This window comes from Natrix helvetica (assembly GCF_964273705.1).
Source record: "Natrix helvetica genome assembly, chromosome: 1".
Taxonomy (NCBI): Eukaryota; Metazoa; Chordata; class Lepidosauria; order Squamata; family Natricidae; genus Natrix; species Natrix helvetica.
The window spans coordinates 83,640,827-83,661,035 of record NC_138548.1 but is presented as its reverse complement, the minus strand read 5'-3'; the positions used below and the strand labels follow the sequence as shown (position 1 = coordinate 83,661,035).

At 34.2% G+C, this 20,209-nt stretch overlaps 1 protein-coding gene across 3 annotated transcripts in view; it reads left to right on the top strand.

The window, feature by feature from the left end:
* Positions 1 to 20,209, top strand: part of TTC17 (tetratricopeptide repeat domain 17) — a 47,425-nt gene that overhangs the window by 6,985 nt on the left and 20,231 nt on the right. For all 3 annotated transcript variants that reach the window (XM_081936114.1, XM_081936113.1, XM_081936115.1), the window contains exons 2-16: positions 4,044 to 4,133; positions 4,816 to 4,985; positions 5,270 to 5,381; positions 7,358 to 7,489; positions 8,022 to 8,131; positions 9,167 to 9,311; positions 9,597 to 9,736; positions 10,089 to 10,249; positions 11,203 to 11,315; positions 12,564 to 12,710; positions 12,835 to 12,950; positions 13,306 to 13,480; positions 14,674 to 14,751; positions 16,949 to 17,173; positions 18,594 to 18,780. In XM_081936114.1, the coding sequence (XP_081792240.1) occupies positions 4,044 to 4,133; positions 4,816 to 4,985; positions 5,270 to 5,381; positions 7,358 to 7,489; positions 8,022 to 8,131; positions 9,167 to 9,311; positions 9,597 to 9,736; positions 10,089 to 10,249; positions 11,203 to 11,315; positions 12,564 to 12,710; positions 12,835 to 12,950; positions 13,306 to 13,480; positions 14,674 to 14,751; positions 16,949 to 17,173; positions 18,594 to 18,780 (2,101 nt within the window). The remainder of the gene's footprint in view (positions 1 to 4,043; positions 4,134 to 4,815; positions 4,986 to 5,269; positions 5,382 to 7,357; positions 7,490 to 8,021; positions 8,132 to 9,166; positions 9,312 to 9,596; positions 9,737 to 10,088; positions 10,250 to 11,202; positions 11,316 to 12,563; positions 12,711 to 12,834; positions 12,951 to 13,305; positions 13,481 to 14,673; positions 14,752 to 16,948; positions 17,174 to 18,593; positions 18,781 to 20,209) is intronic.

Here is a 20,209-nt window from a genome sequence, read left to right as displayed (position 1 = left end):
TAATGAGTTATGTCTGTTGTGTTTAAACATAAAGTAGAGATGATTGGATTTCTACTATGCAGGGATAGGGAAATGAATCTAGTTTTATGTAGTTTGTATAAATTATAACGCAATAATAATATTTCAATTTTAGTGGGAAATTAGCTGAATTCCCCCCATCTTACCTTGCTTTGAAAGTTACCTAAACTATTGATGTCTCTGCTATGGTTTTGGTAGCTAATGATTCTGTTTTTATCTGGATTCTAAATATCTTAAAAGTAATGTTGCAATATATAGTTCTTTTGAAAAATGGGTATTGGCAGAGGTTTTTGAATTTCAGTGAATATAGTATCCAACATTCATTGAAAGTTAGCAACTTCAGGCTAAGCTACTGCTATTTAATCCAACATTTTCTCTTTGGAAAATAAATAATATTTTCTTATATCTATATCTATCTATATCAGTATCTAATATATGTGTGTGTGTGTACACACACACACACACCAGTGGTGGGTTCCGGATCCTGTTATCACCAGTATGGTGCAACGGGGCCTGACAGCCACCACGCACACGTGCATGCGTCCTTACCTCCTGCAATGCTCCACGATGCTCCAGCTGCTTGGCGGAGCATCGTGCAGGTGCCGTATGCTGCATGTGCATTCGCAGATGGCCCGTTTCCTTCAAATACAGGTAAGGAACGAGGGAGGGTGGGTGGGGCCTCCGGAGCACCGTACCGGAACGGTACCAGGTGCTCCCGACAGGCACCGATACGCCCATACCAGAGCGTACCCCCTGCAACCCACCACACACACACACTGTTTCCCCAAAAATAAGACCTCCCTGGATAATAAGCCCAATCGGGCTTTTGAGCACATCCGCTAAAATAAGCCCTCCCTGAAAATATTGCAATACAGCAGCAGCCATGAGGTAACCACACTCGCTGCCTCCTGCACCTCAAAAATAATAAGACCTCCCCCAAAATAAGGCCAAATGCTTATTTTGGGGGTCAAAGTAAAATAAGACCCTGTCTTATTTTCGGGAAAACACGGCATATATAAATTGGTGTGTGTGTGTGTGTGTGTGTGTGTGTGTGTGTGTGTGTGTGTGTTCGTGGTCATTCCAGCATAACTCTGGAACGCTTCAAGCAATTTCGACCAAAGTCATGACTTACTCGGATGACTTACTCTCTGGAAACAAATACTGTGGGAGTAAAACACCCCTCGGAGTGTGCGTTCACACACACAGCCTGTTGTGCCTTCAAATGGCTTATACAGTACTGCCATAACATGGCTTCTACAGTGCAGTAGTGTTGCCATGGTAATGGCTTCACAATACTCCACAAGGGAGTTCCCTCTGGTAAGGGGGCAAAAACCAACATTAGAAATTGCATTTGATCCGGACATTTTCCTCCTATAAATAAATACCTGAACAACGCCAGCTTATTAGCTACTATTTATAATATGTAATTTGGGTTGAAAGTAAGGAAGATACGGATAAAATTCTGAAAGCTCAGTAATATATATAATACAAAAGAAAATCTAGAAAAAAAGTTATGTTAAATTTATGCCTCTTTAATGCTACAAATATATAGATTTGAGAGTGACTGTTGGGTTAGCTGAAAATATGCTAATTTCCCTCCCTTGTTCTCTATGGAAGTCTCCAATTCCTTGTTCTATAGCTGAACTATTATTTTCTCATACTTTTCTCCCTCAGCTATACTATCTATAATGTTAAAGTAGTGGATTCTGTTTCTTCATATGAACTTCACAGTTTATAGTCATGAAATGCTTTCCCTTCTAAATATGCATTACCAAACGATCTTTACACTGTTTCTTCAGGACCTTGGTCAGCTCACTTATTAAAAAAGCAATAGGAAGGCACTGCAGCTGAAGTTGTATTCCCTTGACTTAAGTTTAACCCATGTGGATTGTTTGTTTGTTCCCAAACCATGTTCTCATCAGTCTTTTGTCTTCAAAATAATTGTTTTTTTTTTCCATTTTATTTTTCTTGTTTCCTGTTAGGTTACTTTTAGGTTTCATTCCGCTTCTACACTCACCTGTTTATTGGCTTTTAATCTATTCATGTAATTTTTCCTTCGTGTATATAGTCACTTTAGGACTAACTTAATTACTGCTTTTTAGAAAAACCTCTTCAGTTTTCCATCCTGTTGTGTAAAAACATTGTTCTGTCTCTGAAGTGTTAATAGCTTGTCCAAAATGCTGTATCATAATTGTAAATGCAGGACTTGCAGAATTTCTAGTGGTATTTAAAAATCAGAAATTAGATGCCTCTGAAACTAGACTTTTTTTTCTGTTGTGTACCCATTAATTATTTTTTTCTAAACATTTAATTTCTCACACAATTAAAGCTTTTGAATCCATTGTAGGGTTTCTTTTTTTATTTTTAATGGAACTTATAATACAATACAAAACAATTGCAGAGTTGGAAGGGACCTTGGAGGTCTTCTAGTCCAACGCCCTGCCTAGGCAGGAAACCCTATACCATTCCAGACAAATGGCTATCCAACATCTTCTTAAAGACTTCCAGTGTTGGGGCATTCACAACTTATGGAAGCAAGCTGTCCCACTGATTAATTGTTCTAACTGTCAGGAAATTTCTCCTCAGTTCTAAGTTGCTTCTCTCCTTGATTAGTTTCCACCCATTGCTACTTGTTCTACCCTCAGGTGCCTTGGAGAATAGTTTGAGTCCCTCTTCTTTGTGGCAACCCCTGAGATATTGGAACACTGCTATCATGTCTCCTCTAGTCCTTCTTTTCATTAAACTAGACAGACCCAGTTCCTGCAACCATTCTTCATATGTTTTAGTCTCCAGACCCTTAATCATCTTTGTTGCTCTTCTCTACACTCTTTCTAGAGTCTCCACATCTTTTCTACATCGTGGTGACCAAAACTGAATTTACTTCTGAGTATTTATAATAAAGGTTCACAATCTGCAGCCAAGGAGCTCCATTTTTTGCTGCTTCCCGAGCACTTCTGAACTGGGTAGACCCAAAGTTCTGGCTTTGGGAATGATATTAGCCAGTAAATGGGAGCCAGAAACTCTGGAGAATTTTAAGTCACCTGTTCCATCTCTTAAAATTAAAAAAAATCTGACCTTTTTTTCTGTCTATAGTGCATTCAAATGAGAATTCAGCCTTTCTGCTGACATTTGAAACTGTCTCTTCAGAGCCAACTGAGCTAGTTCAGTTTTATTTGTGAACAAATACTTTTGTTCTAGTCATTGACCAGAAAAATACACATTTTTGTGACAGATAGATTCCATTTGATTATTGAAGTATAAATAAGTGTTGAATGTGGTACTTAAAGTATCACTGCGAAGAGAGTGGGGGGGGGGGGAAACTAGTGTTATCTAGCTTTAAAAGTATTTTAAATCTTTTAGATGAGCTTCTCACTTGTTTGTATTTTTCTTTTGTTATTAATGGCCATTGAATAGTATTCTCTATTATGCAGTATAATTTTTTTCTCTGCTTTTGAATAACAGGGCAATTAAGGAAATATTGATCATAACATAGTTTACATTATTTGAAATTGTTTTCCCTCTTTCCAGAATATTCTCTAAAGATCTGTTAATATGAATTTTAGTTTTTCTTTTCTATTGTCTAGACAGCAGCATGATATAGTTACCATTTTGCATTTTATTTGTTCACTTGTTATTTTTTCTAGTTTGTAACAATGGCAAAAAGATGCAAGAAATAAGGAATGTGTGTTTCCTAGTTTCAGAATCATAACCCTATGTAGCTTAAATTATAATTCTTTGTTAGGTCCAGAACTGTGGTTAATCCCAATTTTCTAACTAGGAATGTAAAATGTATCAAAATTGAACGTGCCATATCTTTTTCAGCCAAATAGGAACCATCCTTAAATTTAAAAAAGCTTAAATAACAAAGATGTGAAGTCCAAATCCAAAAAATAAGTAGTATTTGATACAGGTCCATGTAGTTCACAGTGTGATTTAGTAGGCTAGAGTAGTTTATTCAGAAGGATGCAAGAAAGTCAGCTTGAAGGAAGAAATCATAACAGTGGTTATTTTGGATTGTTTTGCAGGTTGACTCACCAATGAATTTGAAACATCCTCATGATTTAGTAATATTAATGAGACAAGAAACAACTGTTAACTACCTCAAAGAGCTGGAGGTGAGATTGGTGTAATGATTTTATTACCAAAATCTACTTTTTGGCAAACAAAAGTAGGAAACAATAATTTTCTTTGTCAATATGAATTTGTAGTCTTAAAAATATTGAGTCTGGAAGTTTTAGCCTCAGTTCTACATTTTTAGTAGTGTACAATTACTACTACTATGTTACTACTATGTTACTATGCATGTCCTTTTTGAGAGTTTAACTGAACACTTTGGACTATAGTTGTAAAATAAGTTAGGGGTGGGTGGTTGTTGACCTTTACAGTTAAGATTCTTCCTTGTGCCCATGTACCAAATAAGCAGAAAGTTACATTTAAAAAACAATAAGCCAATTCAATTGCTGGTTTTTGATGTATGGTTTAGGTGCAAAATATCTTAATTTTTAGCAGAATTATATTTGGCAATTTTTTCTTTAAAAAAATAATAAAGTGAGCCTAAGACTTTATACTTCCATTTTAACTCTTGTAATCCTAACTGTTCCCAGTCTCAAAAACAGGCAGATAAGTTTCAGATCATTAGCTACTAGTAATATCTCTGTGCATGAGGTTAAGGAACAAGAGATAATTGCCATGTCACTTTCATAGAAACATAAATGAGTATGTATTTTGGTGATATTTGTATTTTGAACAATGCATTTTATTTTATTATATTTTGGATTTTGTTTTGTTTTTTTGTAGAAACAATTAGTAGCTCAGAAGATCCATATTGAGGAGAATGAAGACAGAGATACAGGATTGGAACAAAGGCATAATAAAGAAGATCCTGATTGTATTAAAGCAAAGGTGCCCTTGGGGGATTTGGATCTTTATGATGGCACATATATCACCTTAGAGAGCAAAGACATCAGGTACTAAGAGAGATAATTGTACCAAACAAAATATAGAAAAGCTGTAATTTTAGAAGGGAAGGGGATATAACAATTCCTAGATGGTAACAAGCTGCTTGGATAATTAGTTATGTTAATTACAACTGTCTTGGAAGAATGAAAAGTGAAGTGATATAGAAAAATATGTTTTAGTAGTTATATTTGGCAGTATTCCTACATGGCTTTTCCTAATTAGTATTTTGTAATTTATTTCATTGCACCAAAACTGTTATTTATTTATTTATTTATTTATTCTTATGCTTTAGTCCTGAAGATTATGTAGACACAAAGTCTCCTTTACCTCTAGACCTAGAAGAACCAGAATGTACTAAAATTTTAGATCTACCATACAGCATTCATGCATTTCAGCATTTACGAGTAAGTAATTGGTTATATTAGTATTTGAAATACTGCAGACTAAAAACTTTACAGTGGTGTTATTAGCACAGTAAAAAAGAATTCGGAAATCACAAGCTGTTTTGATGCCGCAGATCTTTAATTCTCTTTAATTTTTTTAAACAACTATACCTATTTTTTTCTATTGTGTTTTATTTTCAATCTCATCTTGGGTTTTTGTATGCTTATAAACACTCCTGTGTATAAACACAGTTAACTTTATAGCCTTCTGAATTATTGAAGGAGCAATTCATTCATGTAGAATAATAAGCCTGAATTCTAAGGATTTTCTAGTTTGAAACATGATTTCCTTTGAACCATGATTCTATGTAAATGAACTCAGTTGCCTAATATCATTAGGTATTTAGCACGTCAAGCCAGGGCTATTCTTTTCCATGCCTTTTGTATGCCTTGTACTTCATTTCTGCAATTGAGTATTTCAGTTCAATAAGAAAATTCTGGCAAAGTGCATGCAAAAGTGCCTGTGTGTGAGAGCATGAACATTTTAGGATCTGTATAGAAAACCATTTTGGCAAAGAAATCATAATTTGATGTGGACAACTATAGATTTTCTAGTTGTTGTGCCTGTCATATTATGTCCACTTAAACTAGTTAAGGTCACTGGATCTTACTTCTGAGTAGATATGCATTGCACCTATCATTTCAAAGATTTGTAAATTACATTTCAGATAGATTCACCCCTACCAAGGCAACTAATTTTCAAGCATAATAAAAATAATTACCCCATAAACTCTTTTTAAGCAGCAACATAAAAAGCTCAAAAGCTCCAACATCTTAAACCAATGCAGACCAACATCTTAAACCAATGGTAAATATATTTAAAATGCTTTTAAAGTTCTTCAATAAAGCTATGTATTGTTTTTCAAGTTGTAGCACTAATAGTTGCATGTGGTTACTTTTCATGGTGTTTTTGAAAAATATTACAAATGATCATTTAAAACAGCTATAGGTAGACCTCGAACTGGGAACATTCCTTCAGCAACTGAAGTTATGACAGCTCTAAACAAATGATGGTTACAACTGGTCCTCGGATACCAACCATCACAGCATCCCTGCGATCACATGATCGTGATCTGAACTCTTGGCAACTAGTTCACTCTTATGACTTGTTGGAGTGCAACATGATCACCCTTTGTGACATTCCCTGCTAGATTCTCAGGTGTATTCCCTGATAGGGAAGTCAGCAAGTTGCTGGGTAAATCTCTTCTACCTGAACACCTTTTCCAAGCACTCTGCACTCACACTATGGTGGCTAGTCATGCACCCCTGCGTACTCTTTCTGACCTCCATTTGGCCTCTTGTACACTCTGTTGCGCACCCTAATTTCCACTATACATCCTCTCATGCAGTGCCTTGTGCACTCTCCTGTGCACCATCCACAACTCTCTCCTGCACCTCCTCATTTCCATGCCAACCCAGCAGTAGCAGTTTATCTGCCTGCCAGTCTGGGGCTTGGAACATCCTGCTGTCTGACTTTTTTTTGTCATAAGCTACTATATTTTTTGTTGGAGTGCAGGCAGGTAAAATAAATATGGTAAAATAATAACCAATTTCTATTGAATGGTATTGCTTGGTTTATTGGGTGTTTTTTATATACAAAAATGTTCACCTATATTATCTTGATGTCAACCGGATACTTCTTACGTTATTAATGAGAATTGCACACATCAAAATGAAACCTATTATACTTGAGAAATATTATATATGCACAGTTATGCCAAAGCACAGTGTGGTGGCTCAGTGGTTAAGAGGGTGGGTTTGTCGGCTGGAAAGCCAGTAGCCTGGGCTCAAGACTCAAGTGCTACATGACAGAGTCAGCTCCTGTCCTCGCCCCAGCTCCTACCAACCTAGCAGTTTGAAAATATGGAAGTAAATAAATAGGTACCTCTACAGTGGGAAGGTGACAACACTCTGCCTCTTTTTCTCTTTTCATCTAGGGTATTCAAGAAAGAGTTAATCTTTCTGCACCCTTGTTACCTAAAGAAGATCCTGTATTGAATTACCTATCAAGACGATTAGGAGGAAGCATAGAAGAGATAGGACATCGCATATATGAAGGTCTCTTGAAGGTATTAATGCAGTCACTACTTTGGCTGTCCTGTCTAAATCAGCATCATCTAGATGTAGCTTTTCAAGCCTGGGCAGCCTGAGGCCTGATTCATCTTTCTGTGATCCTAAATGTCCCTTTTGACCATGACTGCTGAAAACTGACAGTACAATTTCTCATCATTTTGAGATGGGAAATTTATGAAGAGAATGGAATTACTGTTATAACAAGGCATATCCCAGTTATAAAATAAGTCTTCCCACAAAGCCTAACATATTTGTGTATATGATATAATTCCTTCCAGTTTGCAGTTGTCATTCTCCTCACAAAGTGCAGCTTCCAAAAATTTACTTACTCTCTTTTAAAGGCCTGATGCAATACATACAACAGTATGGTATCTAAAAAGTATCTGGGGGAAAAAATAAAGTTTTTCCAACAAAGTTATAGTTATATATACAAAGATCATAAACACGGAGTGATGTTTAAAATCTGCTTGGGCCCATATTTAGATAAAAGAACATCATTTCTTTCCACGTTTATTATTCCTTTTACAGAATTCATCATCTTGGGTGTTATACAATATGGCTTCCTTCTATTGGAGAATAAAGAATGACCCGTATCAAGTAGTAGAATGTGCAATGCGAGCTCTCCATTTTTCTACAAGGTAAGATACACATGGGGAAGTGATAGATAGACTTTACTAGGAACATAATGAACATATAATATGCAAATTAAGTGAATTGATTGTGGTTTTCATATCACTTAGGATTGATAGGAAACGCAGTTATGTGGGCTCTCATGCATTAACGTATCATGATTATATTAATTATTAAATCAATGATTTAATTTCTGAAATACAATATGAATGGGGAAACTGAGAATTTCAGGGTTAATGAACTGATTATATATACTATTACTGTTTGCCCTTGTTCAGTTTCAGTTAGAGAAAACAAATATCAAGATCCTAGAGGAAATGTGTAATATAAATTGATCAATGAATAAATACAACATTTAGTACATTTAAGTAGTATTGCTTCATCTGTGTAATACATTGGCGCAATCATTTTGAATTAGCTACTTCTGATGTACAGTAATGCTATCAGTTATTTTGAACCAAATTATTAAATATAAATTTCACAAGATGCTATCTCATTACTCAAAATAATGTCTTACAAAGCAGCTGAAAGTACAGTCCTACTAATTTTAAAATGTTTCCTAGGCTAGAACGTAAATGAATGTAATTATAACTTTCTTTACTCTGCCTGTAGGGTAATTTTTTTTATTAAAGTTATTATTATAACTCAGATAGATACAAACAAACATACAAAGATTCATTCAGACTTAAATTTTCATTCTACTATTAATTGGAAATGTTAGCTATATTGTTGCCTTCTTAGCATTAGGTTAAACTAGTAGTCCTATCTACAAAATATCTGCTCTTCGATCCATGTGCTTAAAGTTACTCTTTGGATAGCAAACTAGATGCAATTTACAATTTGAAATAAATCCTTCATATTGGGTTGGGCCACCAGTTTATCAAGCCCTGTGTATAGTTAACATTATCAATTTGAATGAAATGCATTTCTCCATAGTTTCATACTACTACTTACTTCTGTTTTATATATTAGAAATCTGTTAGCTATTTAGAAGAATCAAAAACCAATAATTATAATTATTATTTGTTTCTTTTCTCTTTCAGGCATAATAAAGATGTTGCATTGATAAATCTGGCGAATGTATTACACAGAGCGCATTTCTCTGCTGATGCAGCTATCGTAGTCCATGCTGCTCTGGATTACAGTGATGTCTTCACCAGCTATTATACTTTAGGAAACATATATGCAGTAAATAAGACTTTAATTTCAGTTCTCTCTTGAATAATAATATTGCATTATTTTACTCTGTTGCAAATTATTCTGACTTAAGCTAGTAGATCATTTATTATCCTATTAGGGAAGGGGAACAGGAATTTCACTGAACTAATAATACAGTAACCATAACTGTATCTCCAATACAGTCATATGATGAAATTACTAATTAAGATAAACATTGAAGTTCCATAACTGATCTGTCTATTATAACTTTTATTTCAGCTGACAAATCTTTTTTCCTTCTCAATCTTTTTTCAGATGCTTGGAGAATACAACCACTCAGTTTTATGTTATGATCATGCTTTACAGGCCAAGCCAGGGTTTGAGCAAGCAATTAAAAGGAAGCATGCTGTCCTATGCCAGCAAAAGCTTGAGCAGAAACTTGAAGCTCAACATAGGTAGGCCTTTCTTCATTCTATAGTCATCAGAGGAAAACTAATGGGTTTATGCACTTACATCATATTTAACTATTCTTGTATCAGTTATATATTGTGATTTAAAATATGATTAAAGTAATGTATAACCTTATTTTTTTAAAAAATAATTTAAAATTCATTTTTGTTTCTTGGTTTCCTTTCCCTTTTAACATTGTTATTTTTTGAGGTAATAATAATAAAATTAATACAAAATGGGAAACTAGTGTACATTTGGGTCTAGTAACAACAGTCTAAAACAATACATCAAAATTAGTACTAAAGTTCATTTAAATTTAAAGCAAGCTGAATGGAATTTTCTCTGATGTTTTTCAAGATCACTTCAGCGAACATTAAATGAATTGAAGGAATATCAGAAGCAACATGACCATTACTTGAGACAGCAGGAAATCTTAGAAAAGCACAAACTAATTCAGGAAGAGCAGATCCTGAGAAATATTATCCATGAAACACAGATGGCAAAAGAGGCACAATTAGGTATCTGTTTATATAACAAATGTTCTCAAAGAAACATGCAAGCCAAATAGGCACCCATATCTATTGTCTAAAGAATTCCATTCTGCTTCAGAAAAGCAAGGTTTCTATGTTCAAATACACATTAAGCAGAGTATTTTCCAGGTAAATGTTAGCATGATTTTAAAAATTAGTTATTGCTAAGTTCAGGTTTATTTTATCAAAGTCAGCATTTCTTTATGGATAAACATTTCTAGAAATGTGAAGGCTTTCAGAATCTCATTTCAAGCATTAAGTACTTGTATTCTTCCCAGAAAGCCACCGTCAAGGCTGACTCGTAATACACCTCTACTCACAGTTTGACAACAGAAACGAAGGGAGGGAGGAGGAGAATGCTTGGAATGTATTGGGAGATGAGGAATCTATGTGAGCTGTTTGCGGCCTGAAAAGATCCTGATATTTCAAGGCCGTATGATGGGAACCTTCCAAAGGCGCAGACTGTTTTCTCAAAATAAAAAGAATGTGTTGGATTGGTCGACAATGGACATTGAGTGGCCCACATGGGGAAAAGAGGAAATTGCATGAAAAGCTCACAGTTAGTTTTGCTTCTTCTGTGCCTGTATGGATCTATCAGTAAAGTTATACTCTTAGTAAAATAATTTCCCAGGAGTTTCTTTTGCTGCATATGCCAAAGGGACAGTTGACAGCTACCTTGCAAGGTCAAGGGAATAGCAACATTCCCTAAACTGATTTTCTTCTGAAATAGGTAACTACATTGTACAAAAGACAGAGGTGTGCACATCTCTCTAAAATTTCTATAGACTTGCAAAATGGGAGCTCTCTGAATTATTTAAAGAGTTCCAGAAAAACCTAAACTATGTTGCAGTTTTTTGTCCTGTAGCTCATTATAGCTGTTGTCAAACAGATATTTCTAAATATTCTATCTGTCCATCTATGCATGTTTATGTATCTTGCAGGAAACCATCAGATTTGTCGTTTAGGCAATCAGCAGCACAGCTTGCATTGCCAGTGGGACCAACCAGTCCGTTATCACCGTGGCGACATGTTTGAAAATGTTGAATATGTTGAGGTTTGTCTACACTGAATTTGTATTTGTTACCCATGATTTGTAAAGGTGAACAAAAGTCATCATGAGATGCCTAAAAAAAAGGGAGGTGTGTTAATCTGTTTCCATGAAGTAGCTAGGCTTTTAAACAAAATTTAGGAGTGCCAATGTCTAACCTGCTCCCTAAAATTCTATTTGGACTCTCAGTTCCATCTTCTACTAGATTCCTGAACACTGCAAACGTACATTTGAATCTGATGGAATTATACCAGAGTATGATTTAATGTGATCTTAATCTCTGTTAGAAAAATAATCTTTTCTAGTTCTCAATTCTTTATGTCCAAATGAAGCATGTTGACATTCTTTTTGGAACTAGTGGCTTTTTCAGAGTCTTCTGACATAAACTTCCTCTTTCCACAAAAAATATATTGCCAAGTGCCTTTAACTCATGGAAAAATGGAGATTCTTCAGTACCATGACGTGACGTAGGCATTTTTCTTTCCATAACACTACCACGCCTTCCTACCATTCCATTTTTGAAATACAAAATTGAATACTATTAATATTTATTGAATATGGCTTTAAAACAATTAAGAGAAAAATCACTTTTAATAAAAACAGTTCTTACAGTTAAAAATCATCATTCTCCTGTACATATCAATGTCCTATTTAATGTTAAATTTGATTACTTCAACTCCAAATTATGGAATGGGGAATTCTATATCGTTCAGATTGTATTGTGATGCCCTATAGTTCTTTTAAGTAAGTAATAAATAAATTCCCTATTCTTTAATGCTATCAATTGCCTAGAAGAGTTTCTTTTTTAGCACTTTAACATTTCTATGTTAGCACTTATCTGCCTCTCCTTCTTAGGGCGTCAGAAGCAAATTCTGTGCCTGATTGAAGAAAGAAGTGTTGGAGAAGGTTATCTGCTCCTAGATCCACAACCCTCTACCTGACATATGTTCCCTTGTTTGCTTGAATATACATAATATTATTTTTAAAAAGTATTGCTTTCAATTTCTGTTACATTCAACATTTTCAGGAAATGTAAAAATTGTGATATATGTAGCTAAGGAATTTCTTGCATCTTAAGCAATTCAAGAGCAACCCCAAAAATCATATGTATTATTTAGTTTAGATGTTTTGTGAATGTTCCCGAATTTCCAAGTAAAATTGGGTATAATTAAATTATTTTTGTAAGAAAGTTTTTTAATGTCTTTGAGGTGTAATTTCTATCCTTCATTCTCATTCCTGTATTGCTGTTTGCAGTTTGGTGGTGATTCTTCAATTGCTACAATGGCATCTGTGAATTCTGAACTTCAAGTCAACAGCAGTGACTTCAGCCATTCCTTGGAGTCGTCGCCTTGGGTTCATTCTGTATTCTCATTATGGGGTTTGGAAGCTGATGATTATAGGGTAAATGACATTTAAGTAAAAAAAATTGCTCCCTGTTTTATTGTATCATATTCTAAAAGATTTACCTAACATCAAATAAGTGATGATTAACAAAATCACGTTATATATTTTTTCCTTTGATTAGGATAAGCAGAATATTATGTGGCCTAAAAGATCAGATTGTGTAAAATCTTATCCAGCTATCCCTTCTCCAGAGGAATTACCAACTTATATCCTGCACCCAGAAAACAGGGATCAAAGGTAAAAATAATGCATTTTATCTGCTTCTTTGTTGTACTTGAAGCAGTTTATATTTCATAGTTTAAAACATCTTAACGTAATAATGCACAAACTGCACTATAAAATAAACAGTTGTGAAATTATGAATCTTCATCAATTATGAAACGCTGTCTTAATAATTACATAGATTTTATGATTGTTTTCAATTTGCCATTAATTATATGACCTCATGGGAGAGGTCAAACTGCTCTCTTGACTATTTGTAATTAAAAGTTCTGCCTCTACTAGTTTCCCCACATGGATTTAACTATGCTGTCTGGGATTATTACTCTGCAGTCTGAATCATGTGGTTATTCTACTGTGTTTTCATTATTAGAATTCATTCATTACTTGGCAATCCAGGAGAAGATCTCACGCAGACAGAATTTAATGAGCCAGATTGTTCTTCCATTACTGATATTCCTAATAGTGACTCTGTGTATTTCTGGATCAAAGAACTAAACAGCCATCTAGATTTAACAGAAAAGATGCCAGATGATTATGCAAAGCAAGTAAGTTTATTCATTGTAAACATGGGTTAGTTTGTTAGCATGCACATTGTTCATGTTTTATAAATAGATACTCCCCATAGTAAATCTTCCCCATGTAAAATTCAAATTTAGAAACATGAATATTAAAAAAATGAAGCTATTACAAGATTTGTCTTTTAGTTGATAATAATAATCCACATTGTAATTTCCCTGTTTTCAAGATGATTTTGTATGCTTGTCAGTTTTCAACTGTTGCATGATACATGCAACTATTGAAACATGTCCCATATTTAAAAAGATCATAATAAACTATGAACCAAAGGTAATTTACACTTTGTATTACCATGTTTCCCCGAAAACAAGACTGGGTCTTATTTTCTTTTGACCCCCGAAATAAATGCTTAGCCTTATTTGCGGGGAGGTCTTATTATTTTTGAGGTGCAGGAGGCGGCGAGCGTGGTCACCTTATGGCTGCTGCTGTATTGCAATATTTTTAGGGGAGGGCTTATTTTAGTGCATGCGCTTAAAAACCCAATTGAGCTTATTATCCAGAGAGATCTTATTTTCAGGGAAACAGGGTACTATAAAGTATAATGTTTTAAACTTTGCTTATGGTTAAGAGATTGATTGGGAACAATGAAACCCTTTATTTGAAACACCTTTACTCAACTTTAATGCTATGTTGCCCTCACCCACCAATCAGTGATGGTAGTCTTCTAATATTAAAATACTTTACATTATGAAATAATTATCATTTCATATTCTGCCTGTCTATTCACCATGAGAAATAGATGTAACTAAAGTTTTGGGGGAGGATAAGGCATGGAATAAATGTTGCATTGGGCATGAGAGAAGGCAAAATATATATTGTGCAATATTTGATTTGTACCCCATTTTAATTGATGTTTTTACAACCACATGTAATATATAGCTAAGGAGAAAAACAAACAATATAAAATAAAAGATCTATATAACCATTGCAGAGTCTCTGCCATACTGCCAGACCTCAGGATCAGTGACAAAGCTATTTTTTAAGTCCACGTGAAAGGCTGACAGAGGCAAGACCAATATAATCTCTGGAGGAATAATGTTCCAAAGAGCTAGCACCACAGCATTTAATATTTTCAATTAGTCCTGTCTTTTATACAAAATCTTATTTTTTTTCTTCAATAAAAGCTTTTTATATTTTCTGTTTAAAACAATTTTTCGTGCAGATCTTATATTCTCGTGTCAACAATCAGTCAGTTACACAGCAACAAATAGGATCACTCATCTATCATGCCATTTTAAAGGTGAGTTCCATTCTTTATAAGAAAGCCTTGGGGTTGGTTTGTTTTTTGGATGGTGTGATTTATTGCTATGTAAAGCTCCTTGTAAAAGCAGTACAGAATATTGATTACTAACTTAGTAGTAATTGCAAGAATGTTTATGCCAAACAATTAATACTACTTTTATGATCTGAACTTCAAGCCCACAAAATGTACTTCTGTTTAATATACTTCAGTCTTATCATTTTCCTTGCCTTCTGAGCTTTTCCAGCTCTGTTTTTACATCTGTTTCAAGTAAGGGTCATAATGTATACAATGCTCCAGATTCTGATATATAATAGATATATGTTAGTTTTATTCAGTTTTAGTTTCTGTCCCCTGCATGGAATATACACCCACTGCATACTGAACTGTTGTTTTCATTGATGTATTTATTATCTTTTTTTATCCTAGTTAGGTACAAATATCTGAAATCCCCTCTATATGTACAGTATGTATGTGAGATTAAAGAACTTTGTGCATCAGAGCAAATTTTGCACTAATATGGATATGTTACATTTATTTAAATTGAACCTTATTTATTGTTTAATACCCAGTTTAAAAGGGAGATTCTGAATCACAATCACCTCAGGTTTTCATACATTACCATAAATTATGAGCAAGTTAAAAAGCATAATCCAAGCATAGATTCTAAAGAGCACTGTTCCTGATTTCCACTTTTAACCGGTTAATAATTCATAAAATAACAGTCCTGTTATTCCATAACTGCAAAATTTGCTGAAAACTTCATCAGATACGTTTTGAAATTGCAGCTGTATTGTGTCAACAGGATAAGCTTCATCCACATATCTGGTGATATATTCAAAAACTTCTTGGAGTTTGTTGAGGCTTTATAAATACTTATAAAATACCGTATAGTTATATGCAGTGTGATTTAAGATAAAATAATATTAAATAGCTGAGGAATGACTATGCCTGGCCCTATAAGGTATTAGAATAAGTAAGACATAGCAGAATGGGTTTTTTATTTATATGCTACTCCATCTTATGAACTCTAATCTTGACTCTTAAAAATTATAAAATTATAAATCCTAAAGAGATCTATGTACATAGATACTTTTATCATTGTAATGTGAGCTATTTGATTAAAAAATACTGACTTAAGGGATATTAAAGTTAAACCTGGATTTAAAAAGCTATTCAATTTATACTCTGCCTTTTTTACTTAACAGGGCATTCAAAATAACTGATAATTAATTGGATTTGAATGCACTGCTTCATAGTAGAACAGGATTTTTTAAAATTTATATAAGTCAATCAAAACTGAGGGAGATTACCATTGTACTTTCAAACCAGAAGTCAGGGATGCTGTACTAGTGGGTTACTCCACTGAGCAAGAAGTTGGAGTGCCACGATTACTTCTGGATTCTTAAATTATGCAAAGATTTTGGGTTATGACCATGTTTAGCCTTTAATTGGCATGATATTTTTGCTCAAAAATATTGTGCTGGCAAAGGCAAGATTTAAATGTTATCATACTTAATTTGCCATTAAAATTAAGTGTAACTAATATGATATTAAAATGTCAATTTAATAGCAACCTTAGGCCGATTGTAGAAGCTGGAATCAAAATATTCAGGCGCTACACGTAGCTGTGGAGTCCCATCACTATCGTTATAGATGATAGGAGAAAAGGTTATTTTTGTTTTCTCACTTCACTAAAAGAGTTTTTCAAGAATGCAAAGAAAAGAAACTGAATGTGGAAAAAAGGGTTACACTTATTTGAGAAATGCAAGTCATACTGTTCCATTCAATTCTAGATTTGACCTGTTTTACAAATAAGTTTTGTTAAAATCCAGCTTGTTTACAATTCATTATTGTAGAATTAAACATATCTCTCTTCTTAGTTTTTATCTTAAGTTTTGCCATTTTTCATGTTATATTTATAAATGCTACTTTTAGTGTAAGGAAAATCCCAAACCTATTGCTTTAGTCTTACTCTGGAAAGCAAGGAAAAGCCCCATTCCTTCTAACAAAGGAATTTTGATTGTATATGCAACTTGTTTTTGTAAGCATGACATTTTGTTAATTAATGGAAATGTTTTAGACGTGTATGTGCAGCTAGATTGACAAAGGGTAAATACTGCAACTAACAGAGTGAAATTAATAAGGAGGATGTTTCCTCTTTTTCTTTTTTCTTTTTTTTTCCATCGATTTTTAGGCAAGGGAACCTTTATGGCTAGTACTCAATGAAGCTAGCCTTTATTGGCGTGCACTTGGAAATGGCACCTTTGCCTTTACCTGTTTACGAAAAGCATTTAACTTGACCCCTCATGAATTTCAAGATATTCCTTTAGTCAACTTAGCAAACCTTCTCATTCATTATGGCCTTCACCTAGATGCCAGCAAGCTTCTTCACAAAGCTTTAGCCATCAATGATTCTGAGGTAAGTGATTTTTCTCAGAGGAGAAAAGCAAAATTTCCTGTCTCCACTTTTGCTCTTTCATAAGAGTTTCAAATGGAAATATGGAAGTACTCCTTTTATTCAAACTTTGAAAAGCAGGTATTTGCACTACAGGTATTTCTCCCCTCCCCTACCTTACGACCATTTATTTAGCTAATTTTCACAAGAACAAATTTATCCAGAAAGAGTATTTACATTAGAAATTCAAAACGAGGCCTCTGTAGCCATGTGACTTGCATTCAGTCACTGCTTCAGGGGCAGCCATTTTGAATTCTGTAACTTCCCTTTGCCATTCGGGGTTACAATATGCAATTTCCTAAAGCCGGCAGGGTTGTTTTTTCCCCTGGTCATATGGCCAAACAAGATCCGGTGATTTTGCAGCCAGCACCGAGTTTGTTTTTGGTTTTTTGAGTTTAGCAAGGTCGTTTTTTTTAATGCGACTCAAGCCGAGAGTTCTGTAAATTCCCCACCCCACACCCTGTGCAGCTACCTGGAGACATTTGAGCTGACTAGTAGCTAGTTATTTCTTTTTAAAAAAGCAATTGCAAGTGGAGAGCTCTGGGAATTGCCTTGGAGGCAATTTAGTTCCTGAGCTAAAGCAGCACCCGAAACAGTTGATGGGCAGCCAGCAACAGCAGGGAAAGCCTGTCCATTCAGTAAAGGGTGGCAGTGATCAATTAGCAAATTGTAGGACAGTCAGATCTTGGTTCATTTAACGACCCATTTGAATCAATTAATGAATTTTATTTTAATCTGATTCATTTGATGATTTTTTTTGACTTACGGACCTTATGGGCAGGCTTCATTAGACCTTGAGGACTACCTGTATTTTGTACTAGGAAATGAATGTTTGCATGAATGTTACTTCTTATCTAGTGTAAACCAGGAAAACTATGAAAAATAAAGTTTAAATACATAACATGAAAATAGCTATTTTCTAATTTTGGCTTTTCCCTTGTCCAGAAGGTTTCGGATTCCCTAGAAGGATTAGAATTAAAGATGGTTTATGAGCTGTACTTAGGATCCAAGGAATATATTTAATAACAACTAGATGGATAACCTCACTGTAGTACAGAGAATGTCTTTGTTTTCTTGTCATCCTATTAGTTTGCCACTCAATATGTTTAGTCTTTATTTGAAATTAAAGTTGTGTTAATATAAGAATGTATATAGCCTAAACTATTTTGTTTTAAAAAAAGAATATCCAAGAAAGTAATTACTGTAAAAAATCCAGTTCTTTTTATCACTTAGCAGTAGAAGAGTTTTTAAAAGATTGCGGTTTTTTTTTCTTGAATTTCTTGGAAAAATTAAAGCTACTGTACATAATTAGCATATGCAAGTGAAATTCTGGCCTTTTCTCCCATGTGTCTATATTGAGAAAAGTTTGTTTTTCTCCTTTTAGCCTCTGACCTTTTTGAGCTTAGGAAATGCCTACTTGGCTCTGAAGAATGTCACTGGGGCTTTACAGGTTTTCAGAAATGCTCTAGATATTGCCACCAAATGTCTTGAGTGTGAGAGGAACCTGAAGCTGATCCGTTGTTTGCAGTTCTATCCATTTCTGTACAACATCACGTCTTCCACCTGCAGTGGTAAGCTACTATTGAAAATATTCCCAAATTAATATCCTAACAGTGTAATGCTCAGTAACATTTTTCCCATAGTTTCTATAGTTCTGTTTGGTCACTATGTTTGCCCAATGTTTCTCAACCTTAGCAACTTTAAAATGTGTGGACTTCAATTCCCAGAATTCCTCATATAGAATGACTGGGAGGAGAAATTCTGGGCTTTGAAATCCACTCCTCATAAAATTGCTATGGTTGAGAAATACAGTATTAAGCAAAGCAATAGCTCCTGCAGATTTTTTTTTTCATTAAAATTTCATTAAGAATAATTGTTTCTCTTTTTTTCATCTTGGCTATTTCCAATTTCAGTAACTCTGCACACTTTCTGATTAGATCATGCTAGATATTACCCAGATACTCTTTCCAGAATGTTGCCTCTATTTAGGACCGTTAATAATGTTTTCATTTTTATTTAAAAGATGCTAGAATTTGTGTAGCATTCCTGCAGCATTCATGTATACTCCTGTAGAGGAACAAAGAGAAAATCCAGTATTATTTTTGTTGACTACAGGATATCATGTATTAAATATAGATAATATATTAAACCATGTTCTTTGGCATCTGCAATACATTTTGAAGTTTTAGTTTCCAAACCAAATAGTGAAAAACCTAAAATAAATGTGTCTCCGTGCATACTTGTTCCTTAATACTTTGCTTTATAATTTTTATGTCATGCCCTAATTCCCAAAATGCATGCATGCACACACATTTAATCAAAACAGTCATTCAAATTTGAGTAAAAGGCATGCTGAAACCATATTATTATTATTATTATTTTAAAATAATATGCTTGGGCCCCAGTTTATTATAAAATTACGTTTTTTAAGGACCTAAAACTAAATTGCAGTGTCGTTGGGATTTGCTTGTCATATTCTTGATAAGTACTGAACTTAAAATCTGACTACCTAAGAATCTGGGTTTAAAACTGAAACATTTCAGGATTGAAGGAGTAGGACGAGAACTTCTTTGCGTATACAGTTGCTTATTCTTTTCTACTACTTTTCTATACTACTTCCATTCTCCATTAACTATCTACTTCCTTTCTTCTTATTACTTTAAATGTTAGCAAAATATTTCCAGTTCTTGGACTAAAAACAGAAAATACACATAACACTACAATACATCATATGGGTATTTACAGCTTAAACCCTAATATTTCATCCATTTCCAGTTTGCTAAATGCAGATTCCTCTATTTAAAAAATGTGAAATGGCAGTTTTGGCTAAAGAACTCTGCAGTTAAAATCTGCATAACTATTAGGATATGTGCCTTTTTATGCTAGATTTCTTGTATATTTTGGAAGCAATAGCCTATTATTATATTTTACATACTTAAACAAAACCTGGGGTGATAAGAACTATAGCTTTCTTTTTTTTAAAGCTGTTTTCATTTGTAC